This window comes from Phyllostomus discolor, chromosome 14 (genome assembly GCF_004126475.2).
Source record: "Phyllostomus discolor isolate MPI-MPIP mPhyDis1 chromosome 14, mPhyDis1.pri.v3, whole genome shotgun sequence".
Taxonomy (NCBI): Eukaryota; Metazoa; Chordata; class Mammalia; order Chiroptera; family Phyllostomidae; genus Phyllostomus; species Phyllostomus discolor.
This window is the reverse complement of record NC_040916.2, coordinates 49,653,240-49,667,952: the sequence shown is the minus strand read 5'-3', so window position 1 is coordinate 49,667,952 and position 14,713 is coordinate 49,653,240. Positions and strand designations below refer to the sequence as shown.

The following is a 14,713-nucleotide window of genomic DNA, read 5'->3' as shown; positions in this document are numbered from 1 at the left end:
TCTATAAAGCCCTGGCAGAGTTCCCCCCTCTCCTCACCCTGTCCCTGCCAGGACTCAGTAGCTTGCTCTCTGTCTCCTTCAGCATCCAGTCGGAAGTGTCCTTTGAGGGGGCCTATGGGAACCTCAAGAGGCTATATGACAAGGCGGCCAAAATGTACCACCAGCTGAAGAAGTGTGAGACTCGGAAACTGTCCCCCAGCAAGAAACGGTGAGTGAGGCCTGTGGGAAGGAGAGGCTCTTACTGCATCTGCTGCAGCAGAACCGTCGGAACTGTGGAGCCACTCACCCTTTACCCTGGACTCCTCTCATTTCAGGTGTAAAGACATTAAGAGGTTGCTGGTAAACTTTATGTATCTGCAAAGCCTCCTGCAGCCCCAAAGCAGGTGAGTTGAAAAGAGCCTAAGCAGAAACTGCCCTGTGGGCCCACCTGTGAGAGCTCTGTTACGGAGGATGCTTGAAGAAGAGGGGGAAGGCTATTGAATTCTGCTCAGATGGAAATTTTCTAGAGTTAGCCTTTTCTTGGCACCCCTCACTGTTTGGGCCAAGGGTTCTGCTCCCGTTCTCCTGGGCATCTCTTTCTCTGGCACAGAATGGGCTCTTAACTAGATGTTGAAGGAGCACCTGAGTGGAAAGCCCACTCATATCCCTTCCACTTAGTGTCTGCCCTTCCTGTGTTTTGTCTTTTTAGAGACCAGCCCAGCACCGAGTCCCCCTGCTGTGTTCTCTGAAGTCTCCCCTGCAGGACCCCTTCATCTTTTTCCTGAATCCTCTGACCCCAGTTCTTTTTGTCTGCCCAGCCTCCATCACTAACCACCCCTGTTACTCCTGCTTTCCACAGCTCTGTGGACTCAGAGCTGACGTCACTTTGCCAGTCCGTCCTGGAGGACTTCAACCTCTGTCTCTTCTACCTGCCCTCCTCACCCAACCTCAGCCTGGCCAGTGAGGATGAGGAGGAGTATGAGAGTGGATATGCTTTCCTCCCAGATCTTCTCATCTTTCAAATGGTCATCATCTGCCTTATGGGTGTGCACAGCTTGAAGAGAGCAGGTAACTCTTCCTGGGTTCCTCTTTTCTCCCCAACTGGCTACCCTTTTCTGCAACTTCTTATCCATAAACTTCCTTCCACAAGCAGCTCCTTAATTAGTGTGTCACTGCTTGGCTGTGGAAAAGTATGGAACACGGCGCCTTACCCTAAAGGGGCTGCTGAAAAATGAACAAGGCAACAGCATATTCCCTTTCCCTTCCTCCTCACTCCCTCCTACACACACCCTTGGCCAGGACCCAGGCAGACACTCGGTCAGTCCTGCAAACTTCCCTGGTGGAGACGTGTGTAGAGCCAGGTTGGAAGGAAAGAAGGGAGTGGCAGGGCTGGACGTGAAGGTGCTTGGGCTTTGAGGAGCCTGTGTGAAGGCATCAGAGCCAGGAGGACGAGGCGGGACAAGAGGGTACACTTATACGAGGAGGCACTGGGTGAGCTGGCACACTCTGGCACACTTACAGAATCACAGTGTGGGGACCTGGGAAATTTATTTTGCTTTAGAAGAAACTTTGGGATGAAGTTCAATCCTTGGGAGGGCTGAAACTACGAAAGATGGGGTTGGAATTACTGGTGCTGCCTCCTCCTCAGGGTCCTGGGCCCCGGACCCCTAATACCTACCTGGCTTTTCCTGGCTTTAGGATCCAAGCAGTACAGTGCAGCCATTGCCTTCACCCTGGCCCTGTTCTCCCACCTCGTCAACCATGTCAACATAAGGCTGCAGGCTGAGCTGGAAGAGGGGGAGAACCCCGTCCCGGCATTCCAGAGCGACGGCACAGGTGCGAGGATGGGGAGGATGTGACTGGAAATGTGAACGTGCGGATCAAGGAAGGGGGAGCACAGGCGTGACAGGGTGGCAGTGTCTGAGGGTGCCTTCCAGCTTCCAGCCTCCAGTTTGTCTCTAGGCCCCACCTGACCATCCTCTTTCCACAGATGACCCAGAGTCCAAGGAACCCTTGGAGAAGGAGGAGCCTCCTCCCACAGAACCTCAAGTGGGCGAGGCCCGAAAGAGCCGGAAGTTCTCCCGCCTCTCCTGCCTCCGCCGCCGCCGCCGCCACCTGCCTAAAGTTGGTGATGACAGTGACCTGAGTGAAGGCTTTGACTCTGACTCGAGCCGTGACTCGGCCCGGGCCAGTGAGGGCTCAGACAGTGGCTCTGACAAGAGCCTTGAAGGTAGGGGAACAGCCTTTGATGCTGAGACAGACTCAGAAATGAATAGCCAAGAGTCTCGATCAGACCTGGAAGACATGGAGGATGAAGAGGGAACACGGTCTCCAGCCCTGGAACCCCCTCGGACCAGGTCAGAGGCTCCTGAGTCCCTCAATGGCCCTCTGGGCCCCAGTGAGGCTAGCCTTGCCAGCAATCTACAAGCCATGTCCACCCAGATGTTCCAGACCAAGCGCTGCTTCCGACTGGCCCCCACCTTCAGCAACCTGCTCCTCCACCCCACCACTGAACCTCACAGCTTGGCCAGCCACAAGCCTTGTGTCAATGGAGATGTGGATAAGCCCTCAGAGCCAGGTATTTGGGCCTCTGTTTATCATCCTGCTCTGGTCCACACCTCCATGTCATCAGCACTTACCCAAGAGAGGCCACCTCACTGTGCTAGCACCTCTCACCCTGACCCTGGCTGCCTGCCCTTTGGCCCTCTGCATAGCCAGTAGTTTTTTTCCTGACAACCCTTCTGCTCACTTTCTCATCCCCAACTCCCAGCCTACTTCATGGTTTTATTTCTCTGCCTTCACCCTGTCTTGTGGATTTGGGGCTTTCCTCTCCATGTGACAAGTGCACCTACATTTTTTTCCCCTGGCACCATCCCAGGTCCCACCATGTCTCCTGGAAGTTAGAAAAACAGCACCACCAGGGCAGGTGGATTAGAGTTGAGATTATCTCCTGAGAGTCTTCCCTGCAGAGGGGCCGCCCAGTCAGCATCAGCAGTGAGCACTGCTTGAGTCTGCTGTCTGCCAAGCACTAGGCTGGGCTTTTTTGGAGGTGTTGTCTTAACTGAACTTTCACAGCAATCTGATGGTGGAATAGTCACCATCTGTGATCTAAATGCTGTCCTTTCCCTCCAAGCTGCTGTGCATGGTGATCCCTTGGTCTGGAGTGTATTTTTCCTCTCTCATCCCTGTTGCTTGACACAGTTCTTACTGGCTGTATAGATTTTACCTTAAAAATCGCATGGTCTGGGACTACCAAGGTTAGGTTAGATTTTCTTCCTGTGGGCTCCTGCAGCCTCTGTACCTCCTCAGCTTCCAGCCGTGTCCCACTCAAGCGAAATTGTCTGTTGACATGTCTGTCTCTCTAACTAGTCTGTGAGCCTCTTGAGGGCAGGATGGTCCATGTTTTATCCTCAGTGTCTAACATAGTACCTGGCATTTGGGTGGGCGTCGGAAATTCTGGCTGAATAAGAGAAATACGGAAGTGGATGCTCAGGTGGAACGACCCGCTCAGTGTTCTGACCTGCCAAGTTGAAGAGCTAGGAGCTGGAAGTAGTTCTTATAATTCTGTGCCCTTTTCTTCCTCCCTACAGCCCCCTTATCTCTGCCCTGCCTTCTAGCAGAGTAGCACTTCATAAATACCAGTTGAGTGTGGCTGTAGACCAGCCTCACAAATTAGCTTAAATGAAAAAGAATCACATTTTAAAGGGTACCAGGCTCTTGGTTTAAAAGCAACCAGTTAAAAGTTAGTAGGCCTGGAAATATTAGGCAGAGGTCTGTAAGTAAATTCCCTATCTTTCATATCAAAATTCTTCAGAAGAGCCAGACAGGCTGGGGCGCACTTCCCCCACAGAGCTGAGACCTGTGCCGAATGCCTGCTGGTTCATCCCGGTTCTCTTCACCCACCCGCAGCCTCTGAGGAGGGTTCTGAGTCGGAGGGCAGTGAGTCCAGTGGGCGCTCCTGTCGGAATGAGCGCAGCATCCAGGAGAAGCTGCAAGTCCTGACGGCGGAAGGCCTGCTTCCCGCCGTGAAGGTCTTCCTGGACTGGCTGCGGACCAACCCCGACCTCATCGTCGTGTGTGCACAGGTCTGCTGCTCCTCCCCCTAGTCGGGTCTCAGGGCGTTGGGGGCGGGTGTCAGCCAGGGCGGGACCTGGGACTCCCACTGATGGTCTGATGAAGATAAGAATTGTTGCCAAGGGCCTACTCTGTGCCAGGCTCTTACACTTTCCACAAGAAGATTAGGCCTGATCTTTGTCCTGGAAGAGGCTGCGACCTGGAATACAAATCGTGTGGATGGGAAAGTGAGAGAGCAGCCTACTCTGCTCTGTGTCTCCAGTGTTGGGCACGGTGCCTGCCGTTAACAATGAGTGTCGACGAGAGTATTTGTGCAGGGTCTCTGTAGAAAGGAGAGCACGCTAAGTGGTGACGGAAGAGATGGGGTCTAGGGAATGGTGGGGTTTTCAGACAAGGGCCGTGAAGGTGCTCTGGGCCGGGGAGCAGCTCAGGGAATAGCTTAGTCCTGCAGCCACAGCTGAAGGGGTCAGACTGACAGCTCAGGAGGCTGGCTGGGGTGGTGGCTGCCCTCTCTCAGGTTCTGAGTCTCAGTCTTGAGCCCCTGGTGCCCTGAGGCTTTGTTTCAGGGATGCCGTACCCTGAGTAGCACACCTGCCCTGCGCAGAGGTCCCCTCTCCCTGCAGGCTGCCCTGGATGAGAGAGAGGTCAGGTGCCCTCGGGTGTGTGCTTATGTCTGATGACAGCCTGGTTACTCAGTCACTGTCAGTCACTGAGGGAGTTGTGGTAAGATGGATGTGCAGTGTCACATCCCTGAGAAATACTCCCACATGGGCATGGTGAGAGTTTGTGCCAGATGGAGAGAAGCCTCCTCCAGTGTTCTGGCTTTTCCCGCCACTGATATCCAGAAAGTCCTTCCTGTGGTCTCATGCCTTCTCTTTTTTTGAATCCTTTAGCTGGTGGTAAAATTCATCAAGGTTCCGGGGCCCCTTTCATTCCCCATGGGACCAGCTCCATGTTTCCAAGTCCTCCACAGCCCTCCTTGGCCTCTGTTCATTTTTTATCAGATCCCTCTGGGCTTGTGACTATAGCCCTCAGGCTTCCCAGTGTAGTGGATTTCTTGCTCACTGCTGTCCCCCTGCACTGCCCTGGCTGAGGTCCTCCTCTGCCCTCTCTCCCCAGAGCTCTCAGAGTCTGTGGAACCGCTTGTCTGTGTTGCTGAATCTGTTGCCAGCTGCTGGCGAACTCCAAGAGTCTGGTGAGTGAGTCCCTGGCGTTACTCTCCTTTCCCCTCTCCCTCCTTGGTCCTGTGAAGTCCACCCCACCCCCCTTCCTGGTAACCTGGCCCTTTGGGTAAGGAGGTTAATGGGATTCACTGCCAAGCCTCCCTCACACACAGCAGTCATTGTGGCCTTGGCCTCTCTGGTTTCTCACCCCAGCACTGCCCCACTGGGCGAGCGCCTGGTCTGCCAGGGAGTGTGCTCCCTGGGGATAGCAGTGGAGTGGGCAAGAGCAGAGTGAGGGGAGCCTGGAAGCCACCCCCAGTCGCTGGGGTCACACTGGTGCGTTGGTCATTGAGAATTGATCTTGACCTCCAGTACTCATCTGCCTGGCTTATTCCCTCCTGCACCTTCTGGCTGGAAATCTCTACCTTCTTGTACCTCTGGACTCGCCCAAAGGCTATTCATTCCTTCCTCCAGAGCCTTTCTCTCACTTTCATCCTCATGTAATTGCCCTGCAGTCAGGGAGCCTTACTCTGAGCTGTCCTGGTTGTCCCCACCTGCTCTGCATCTGCAGCCCTTCCAGCTCTGGGCCCCTAGCACTCTGCCGCACAGCCCCATGCATATCTCTCTCCTTTCCTCCCTTCACCTCTCCCCCGATTCTGGTGCAGGGGCATATCCTATCTCATTAGCCTGATAATTCTCAAAAGGCAGGGCAGGTGGTCTCACAGGTCCTCTTTCTCCCCAGGCTTGGCCTTGTCTCCCGAGGTCCATGTTCTTCTTGAAAGTTGTGAACTGCCTGACCTCCCCTCTACCCTGCTGCTCCCAGAGGACATGGCCCTTCGCAGCCTGCCTCCCCTCCGGGCTGCCCACAGACGCTTTAACTTTGACACGGACCGGCCCCTGCTCAGCACCTTAGAGGAGGTGAGGACATCATTTCTCAGGGTACAGCTCTGCTGCTAGTCAGACACAGCAGCCAAGTAGGGGCTCAGAGTCGGAGGGGGCAGGCGAGAAGCCCTCCCATCCCGGCAGGTTGCGGGCTGTGGTTTCCTCCTTAGTCATCGAGCCCCTGGAACTTTCTTTCCTTCTTGGCAGGATGTCTTGCTGTGGGTGGTGTCTCCTGTTGTAAAATGAGCCTTCCTCCCTTTATCCACCTTTTGTAGAGGGCAGAACAGATGGATTATTAGGGCTTCGACATCTTTTATCAGGCTTTCTTTACTGTGGGCCCAGGCTCATCTGAGCTGAACATCAGACAGAGTTGGAGCTGGAAGGGCATGTGCTGCCTTAGTCCAGTGACCTTCACCCTTGTGTTGCCACATGGGCCATCTGGGGGCAGCAGAGGAAGGCCGAGCCGGTGGGTCTCCCGGGCTTGCTCCCTCACGTGCCCCCACAACACAGACACACCTTTTGTTTGCTCCTGCTCTGGCCAGAGCAGCAGTTTAGTCTATTTAATATTTCTGGGTTCTAGGTAAGATTTTTGTTTGATGGGGAAGAAGGATTCTGCTGACAAAAAAAAGTTGGAAATGTTGGTCTAGCTCAGTCCCTCATTGTACACCTGAGGAGCTGAGACTTGGAGGAGAGAGACAGCACTAGAAGCCAGGTCTCAGTCCCAGCCCGGTGCCCCAGCTCAGTCTTCTCAGCCCAAGTCCTGGTACTCTGGTCCTGTGAGTCTCCTCGCCCTTCTTACTCCTTTCCTGGCAGCTATGCTAGAGCCTTTGGGCCTTGGAGCTCCTCTCTTTCCCCCTCCGACAGACCACAGGCCTCTCTGAGGAGCACTGTGGCTAAGGGGCCTGGTACTACAGGGAGGCAGGAGGGCGGTGGGAGCCCCGATGGGCAGGAGCCCTGGTGGGTGGTCCTGCTCATCTGGGCTGGGCTCCCATGTCTCTTCACAGTCTGTCGTGCGAATCTGCTGCATCCGCAGCTTTGGCCACTTTGTCGCCCGCCTGCAAGGCAGCATCCTTCAGTTCAGCCCGGAAGTTGGCATCTTCGTTAGTACTGCCCAGTCCGAGCAGGAGAGCCTGCTGCAGCAGGCCCAGGCCCAGTTCCGCATGGTGAGTTGGCCCTCCCCAGGTCCACTCTGCTCCTGTTGGGCTCATTGGGGAACCAGGGTAAGAGGCTCAAACTGGTGGCCCATGACTGAAGAACATGGTGAAGGGGTTTGGGGAAACCAAGCTTAGGGAAGCAGGAGGCAGGGAGGGAACTGAAGGATAGTTGATGGACAGGAATGAGCGTGGCTTAGAGCAGAGGCAGAATGGCTCTGCACCAGTAGCCAGGCTGCCTGAGGGTCGAGGGCCATCTCCGTCACCTCCTTGTCTGTGAATTGAGCGAGTCACTGACCCTTGCTAAATCTGGTGCCTTATCGGGTATGTGGGAATAATAGAATTAGCTTTTGTGGGTGTGTAATGATAGAATGATAGTGCCTGTGGGGCACCTTGTCCGTTTTCACAGCAAATGCTCCCTTCCCACCCCTTTCCGAGGGATGCACACTGAGCGATGGAAGGGAGTAGAGGGACCTTGGTATCAGGAACACTGTGCAGGAACCCTCCCATCCCAGACCGGACGCCATCCCACAGAGGCCCTGAACAGGACGAGATGGCCTGTGCTGCCCTCTTTTCCCTTCAGTAATTCATTCCATAAATGTTTACTGAGAGTCTACTGTGTGTCAGTTTTCTAGGCACTGGGGTTACAGCCCCAAACAAGACAGAGCTTTCTCTTGTGAGGCTGACACTGTGAGCAAGGGTCTAGGGTCCACAGTGGGGCCTGCACAGCCCTGGGGCACGTTGTCCTTGCGTTTAGTGGCACCAGCACGTTTGGGGGCTGGGGGATATCTGGCACAAGAGGCATGGCCCCTGTGGCTCGGCAGGCCTCAGGCTCTTCTTTATCCTCAGCTGGTCCCCTCCCCCGAGTTCTTCCCTTCCTGGGGGAAGCTTCCCAGGCTTCCCCATCTCTCCGACTGTCCTCTTCCTGTGGACAGTCTGTGGGAGGGGGCACAGACTCCCCAGACACTCCCTTCCTTGCTGTCTTAAAAGCAAATACATCTTGTTAAAAACAAACCCTTTCTGTTAAGACTTTTATTACCGTTCCATAGGGGAAAGCACAAGGGAGTTACATGGGGAAGTTATACAGCTTCAAAAATATTAGCGTTTTTGCAGGCATTTCCTCCAGTCAGATTTTTTGCGGGGGCGGGGGGGGCGTGGATTTTATTTATTCATTTTTAGACAGGGGAAGGGAGGGAGAAAAAAAGGGAGGGAAACATGAGTGTGGTTGCCTCCCTGGCGCCCTCTACTGGGGACCTGGCCTGAAATGCAGGCATGTGCCCTAGAATGGGAATCGAACTGGTGACCCTTTGGTTCGCAGGCCAGCGCTCAATCCACTGGGCCACACCAGCCGAGCATAGCCTGAAATTCTTGAAGACTCTTCCTGGGGGCAGGCAGTACCTGTGGATATGGGCCACATTGCCTGCTGGGGCTGCCTCCTGCTGTGCCTGAGTCACAGGTTTGCACCCATGAGGTTTATGCCCTAGCAGCAGTGTGGTCATCATCATATTGCCATGCCATCTGTCATTTACTGAGAGCTCTCTATGTACAAAGCCTGGTTTGCATGTGACATCTCAACCCTTAAAGCAGTCTTGTGAGGTGTGTGCTGGACCCTCATTTTCTAGATGAGGAAGTGTTGGGGCTCTGAAATTGGACAGCCCAGGCTCTTGTCCTTGTTCCAACATAATGTGGGGCTCGGCTTTGCTACAGGCAGGTAAGTGCCAGAAGCCACTCCGACTTTCTGGGTTCCAGCAGCTGTCTGGTTTAGGGACCCCTCTTTCCTGATGGGACCTTGGGTTTCCCCTGAGGGGCATATCCCACTTCTCTGAACCGCTGGACCAGTGATATCAGAGCCGAGATTCGTGCAGCTCTCCTCTGCCTGGGCCCAGGTGGATCCCCACTCACCTGTGCTGGTTCTCTGGCGGAGACTTACCCAAGTGCCCACGTCCCCCTGCCTGGAACATGGGGTTTCACAACTTGAATTTTAGCCTAAAAGTAAGATTCCTGGGCTTGATTTCTGCAGTGAGAAGAGGGGTAGTTTGTCCACAGTGCTCCACTTCCTTAGCAGTTGGCCGACAGGGCCTGTTAGGAAACAGCTCTCACTTAGGCTCCAGTCTTCTTTCCTTCTTCTACCAGCATTTCTCAAAGGGGACACTCTTGGCATTTTGGGCAGGACCACTCTGTGGTGCAGGACTGGGGGGGGGGGGAGTTGAAGTGGGGTGGATCTTATATAACCTTAGTGTAATTATCAAAACTAAGAAAGTAAGGAATGGTACATACTGCTGATGGTACAATTTATTTAGATTTCACTGTTTTCCACTAATGTCTATTTTCTCTGCAAGGGTCCCACATTGCATTGGTTGTTCTGTCTCCTAAGTCTCCTGCAGTCTGTGTCAGTTTCTGTCTCTCTGTCTTTCACGACCATGACACTTCCGAAGAGTATTGGTCAGTTATTTTGCAAAGTGTCCCTCACGTTGGCTCATTCTAGACTCATGTTTCAAAGCACCACTCTGATGCTGCCACTTCATTCCCCATAGAACCTTCAGGGTTCCCCATATCTCTTTAGGGTAAGCCCGATCCGCAGCCTCATCTTTCAGACCATATTAAGAAATCTGGACTTCATCCAGAAGACAGAGGAAAACCAACAAAGGACTTTTAGCCAGGGCCATGACAGACGCCGGCTGGTTTTTAGAAGATGCCCTGGTTATAGGTGGGAGAAATGGATTGGGTTAGAGGAAGAGTCAATAAGGAGGTGGTTACAATGGTCCAGGTGGGAGGTGCTGTCTTAGACTAGGCTTGTGCAGTGGAGATGGAGGGATGTGGAAGGATTTGAATGAATGATTTTTGGGGAAGTACAGTTGACAGGACTGGGAAGCCAGTAACTTGATGGGGCTGAGAGAAGGAAAAGTCAAAGCCAGCTCAGCTTTCTGACTCTGGCAGATGGTGCTTCATTCGCCGTGCTGGGGAACACTAGAGGGAGAGGAGCGAGTACTGAGGAGTAGAGGAGGCCGCCAAGCAGGCAGTTGGACACGTGGGTCAGGGGTGGTCAGGTCTGGGCTGAAGCTGCAGATTTGGAAGAAGCTGGCAAGTGGATGGTGATGGAAGGCAAGGGGAGTATGTGGTTTCCCTGGAGCAGAGGGGCAGAGCTCAGACCCTGAGGCATAGCCAGGCGCTGCGCTGTCTGCTCCCCATTCCTGGGTCCTGGAACAGAGTGAGGAATGTGTTTCTCCCATGTGCCTTTTTACTTAGCAGGATTTTGACAGCTGACTGTGTGCGGCCATACCTACTGCAGGCCTCAGAATGCTTCCTGGTCGTCTTGATCTCTGGAGAAAGGAGTATGGCCCCGCCCCTCTTCCCAAACTTAGCACTTGGTTCTTTCCCTCACAGGCGCAGGAAGAAGCTCGGCGGAACAGGCTGATGAGAGACATGGCACAGCTGCGACTTCAGGTCGGAAACCAGAGCCCAAGTCCTCCTTCTGCTCGTGACCTGTTATCGCCTCAAGCCCTCTGTCAGGCCCTCATCCTTCAGCTCAGCACCCGCCCCTGCTCACCTGTGGCCCCCCACTTTGCCCAGTGTACCTTCCTGGCCTCCCAGGTCCCCCTCCTGAAGCCCATTTGTCACAGAGCCTTGGCGTCCTCTTGCTGCCTCCACTTATCTTTCCCTTCTCTTCCTCTCTACGAACCTTGGATTCTGTTTACTTTTCTTCCAAGGCCATTGGTTGAAGGAATCCTCTGTCCCTGGGACATTAAGAGGAACCCCTTAAGAGCCCCTTTGAGTACCATTTCCACGCCCCCACCCCCGCCCCGGCCCAGGCTGCGGGCACCACACAGCTCCACCCACTCTGCCTTCTCTCACCAGCTCGAGGTCTCTCAGCTGGAAGGGAGCCTACAGCAGCCCAAGGCCCAGTCAGCAATGTCACCCTACCTCGTCCCTGACACCCAGGCCCTCTGCCAACACCTCCCCATCATCCGCCAGCTGGCCACCAGTGGCCGCTTCATTGTCATCATCCCAAGGACAGGTGAGCATACTGGGGAGGTGGGAGGATAAATAAAGTGTGATTAAAAGACACTGTGTGCTTGGGATTGAGAGAGCCTTACCTGGGGTCCAGTTTATACACAATGGCCTTCATCAAGTCCTACCACTTCTGAACCTCAGTCATTTCATCTGTGAAATGGGTGTGATAACCCCTGGTAAACGCTGGCTCGTGACATGGTCAGGAGAAGCATGAGAATGTGTGAGTGAAAGCACGTGGTAAACTGCCAGGTGCCTGGCTGGCAGAAGGTCATACTTTGAAAAGACTTCAAGGGCTCTGTCAGACCCATGGTCCCCTCCTTTTCCTGCAGTGTGCCAGAAGGGCTCAGACGCCCCCTGCAGAGCCCCATGTCACAGCAGTCTGAGTGCTTCTGTTTTGTCCTTGCCCACTAGTGATCGATGGCCTGGATTTGCTGAAGAAGGAACACCCAGGGGCCCGGGATGGGATTCGATACCTAGAGGCAGAGTTTAAAAAAGGAAACAGGTGAGTGAATGCGAGCCTGCCAGACCTCTGCTTCCAGACGACAAGTGCTTATGTGTCACTTGTTACCTGTGCCACACAGTTGCAGTCCCTGCTCCCAGTTTGCTCACTGATGGGGAAGAAACCCAAAGACATAATAAGCCCAGGTCTTGGTGCGGAAATAGAGGGTGATGGGGGAAGCCAAGAGCCCTGCAGGGGAGCACTTACCTGCTGTCCACTTGCTGGTGGGGCGAACATGGAATCAGCCTCATGGAGCAAGGGGAGCAGACCCCCCCAGCTCCAGGCTGTGGGTGCCTTTGCTAGAGTTTCTTCTGCTTTAGGGTTAGGACTGGTGATCAGGTTTGCTAGGGCGGGAGCGTTTTCCATGGTGCTGCCTAGGGCTTCCCACCTCCCGCCCAAGCCACCATGAGCAGACTGCAGCACGTAGGTGCTCAGCCCCATACAGCCCCTTTCCTTCTGACCTCCCTGCTAGCTGACACCCCTTGTGCCCCACCCCACCTCCACGTCTGCCCTCGCCTGCCCAGGAAGCTGCACAAAGCCTGCTTGTTTGGACCTTGTCTCCAGAAGCCCTGGCTTGAAAAGCATCTGCTGCTCTCCCTTCCCAGCTCCTCCCCCTGGGAGGAACCGAGGAATTGATGTTATCAGGAAGAAAAGCCAGCCGGCCAGGAAACTTCAAAACCGGCCATGACTCCCAGTAGACCTGCGATGGGAGAGATGGGCTCCCCCCCTGCTGTAGAGCCGGGCCCCTGAGCCACAATGGTCTGCTTTGTATGCGGTGCCCTCCCTCCGCCCCCACCTCCACTCTCCTGTGTCCTTTGCAGGTACATTCGCTGCCAGAAAGAGGTAGGGAAGAGCTTTGAGCGACATAAGCTGAAGAGACAGGATGCAGATGCCTGGTAAAGTTTCAGCCCCCACCTCTAGAACCTCAGATAGGCTTCCTGCCTTGCTCCTCTGTGCCACCCCCTGAGAGAGCAGGACAGGGCCAAGGAACTTGGAAACAGGTAGTGGGACCAGCCTGGGGCCTCCTGCAAGTCTCATCTTGGAGGAAGAAACTGCTTCAGCACCCGAGTCCCTGGGGCCTTGAGATACTCAGTCATGGTGTCCTCTGTGCGCCCTTGCCCATTCCCTGTAGCACGGCCTCCAGTGTCAGTGTCGAGGACCCGCTGTCTCGGCTGCCTGCCTTTGCTCCCTGCTGTCCCCTTCCCCGTTCCCTAGCTTCCCTGTGCCCTGGAAATGCTGTGTTCAGGCTGTGCTAATGCTGGGCCTTAGCCTGCCTTCTCTCTCCTCCTCACCAGGACTCTCTATAAGATCCTGGACAGCTGCAAACAGCTAACTCTGGCCCAGGGGGCAGGTGAGGAGGACCCAAGTGGCATGGTGACCATCATCACAGGCCTTCCACTGGACAACCCCAGCGTGCTCTCAGGCCCTATGCAGGTGGGTTATAGGGTGAGGTGAGGGGACTGGAATGGAGAAGAGGTACCAGAATAGACTCCTCCTCAGATCTCCCAGACAGCTGCTCTTTGCTCATCCAGCCCCTCGGTGACGTAGTTCAGGAGATTGGACTCTTGCCCATCTGTCCTGCCCTCTTCTACAGGCAGCCCTGCAGGCCGCTGCACACGCCAGTGTGGACATCAAGAATGTTCTGGACTTCTACAAGCAGTGGAAGGAGATTGGTTGAGACTGACCCCCAAGCCCTGCAGTGGGGCTGACTCCAGATCTCTCCTGCCCTCCCTGGCTGCCAGGACCACCTGTAGTCATCCCACCACACGCAGACTCACGCACGCACTCAGAAAGGAAGCCCAGCTGCACAGGAGCTGAGGGAGGGCCCAGGAGCCAGCTGGGAGGGTGGGGTCCCCCTGTTGCCAAGACGAAGTCAGGAAAGTGCTTGGAGCAGGAGAGGCCTGTGGGCCCCTAGTCAGCCTTTCTGCCTCAACCCTCCTGCTGTCCCTAGAGGTGGGTGGCAGGCATGGGTGTCTATGTTTCATTGGAGTGATTCCTGGACCTCCAAGGGGAAGGGATGGCAGAAGAGGCCCTTCTTCCTTATCCAAGACACAGGGTGGTTGGGGCTAGGAGTTTGGACCCACCAGCCCTGGGGGAAGAGTAGGTAACAGCCATCTGAGTGGTTCTCTGCAGACCCTTCTCAAAGACCACCCACTGTTTGATTTCCCCTTGAGTGGGCTGGGCAGCTCTGGAACTTCGGGGACTCGGAGAGGAGTGGTGTGGAGCTGACTGCACTCGTAACAGGGCCCGGGCTTGTACGCCGCCTCACACGGGGGCTGCACACCTAGTTGCCCTGCTTCTGCTTCCTGTCTCCCTCTGTCTAGCTTCCAGGGTGGGGGGCAGGCCCCGCCAACGGCTGCCGGCGGTCAGGCCTCTATGCCAGTGAGGGTTCCTGTGCCCACCAGACCCACAGTCACCGTGCTTTGTGCTCTCGGCTGCTGTGCTAGGGCAGAATGGGATACCAGTTTGAGGGGGGGTGCAGTCTGAGGCCAGCCCCCGCCCCCGACTGGAGAAAGGAGAGGCCTCCTGAAGCTGCTTAGTCAGGGGTCCTTGTCCTGATGGGCTTCCTACTGTGTCCTTCCCCAGGCCTGAAGGCCTGATGGGGTGGAGCATGGGGCTAGTATTGGAGTGTGGAGGTGACTGTGTGAGCTGAGATCATGAATAGCTCGGAGCAGTGAATGGAGCAGCCAGAGCGGGGCTGTGGGAAGTGGCTTTAGCCAGGATTGCCTTGGCCCCTCCCCCTAGGGGGTGGAGGGTGGGGAATTTCAGCTCTGCTGTCCCTCACCCCCATGCTAGCCTAGCTTCCCAGGCTGTTCTCCGAGGAGAGCAGGTTCCTGCCTCCTTCCTCCAAGATAGCAAGTCTGAGACAACCTGGGGTGGGGAGTAGGGTCACCCCACTCCCAATCTCTGACAGAGACTAAAGCATCACTTAATAAAGACCCCTGGTGCCCACA

The 14,713-nt window shown here is 55.1% G+C and overlaps 1 protein-coding gene across 3 annotated transcripts in view; it reads left to right on the top strand.

Moving 5' to 3' along the window:
* Positions 1 to 14,713, top strand: part of SMG5 (SMG5 nonsense mediated mRNA decay factor) — a 26,784-nt gene extending 12,071 nt beyond the window's left edge. For all 3 annotated transcript variants that reach the window (XM_036015508.1, XM_028502504.1, XM_036015509.1), the window contains 15 exons: positions 83 to 208; positions 315 to 383; positions 839 to 1,047; positions 1,678 to 1,815; positions 1,970 to 2,557; positions 3,889 to 4,064; positions 5,173 to 5,248; positions 5,959 to 6,134; positions 7,103 to 7,261; positions 10,634 to 10,693; positions 11,105 to 11,264; positions 11,672 to 11,762; positions 12,581 to 12,655; positions 13,055 to 13,193; positions 13,354 to 14,713. In XM_036015508.1, coding sequence (XP_035871401.1) covers positions 83 to 208; positions 315 to 383; positions 839 to 1,047; positions 1,678 to 1,815; positions 1,970 to 2,557; positions 3,889 to 4,064; positions 5,173 to 5,248; positions 5,959 to 6,134; positions 7,103 to 7,261; positions 10,634 to 10,693; positions 11,105 to 11,264; positions 11,672 to 11,762; positions 12,581 to 12,655; positions 13,055 to 13,193; positions 13,354 to 13,437 — 2,326 coding nt within the window. In that variant the 3' untranslated portion in view covers positions 13,438 to 14,713. The remainder of the gene's footprint in view (positions 1 to 82; positions 209 to 314; positions 384 to 838; positions 1,048 to 1,677; positions 1,816 to 1,969; positions 2,558 to 3,888; positions 4,065 to 5,172; positions 5,249 to 5,958; positions 6,135 to 7,102; positions 7,262 to 10,633; positions 10,694 to 11,104; positions 11,265 to 11,671; positions 11,763 to 12,580; positions 12,656 to 13,054; positions 13,194 to 13,353) is intronic.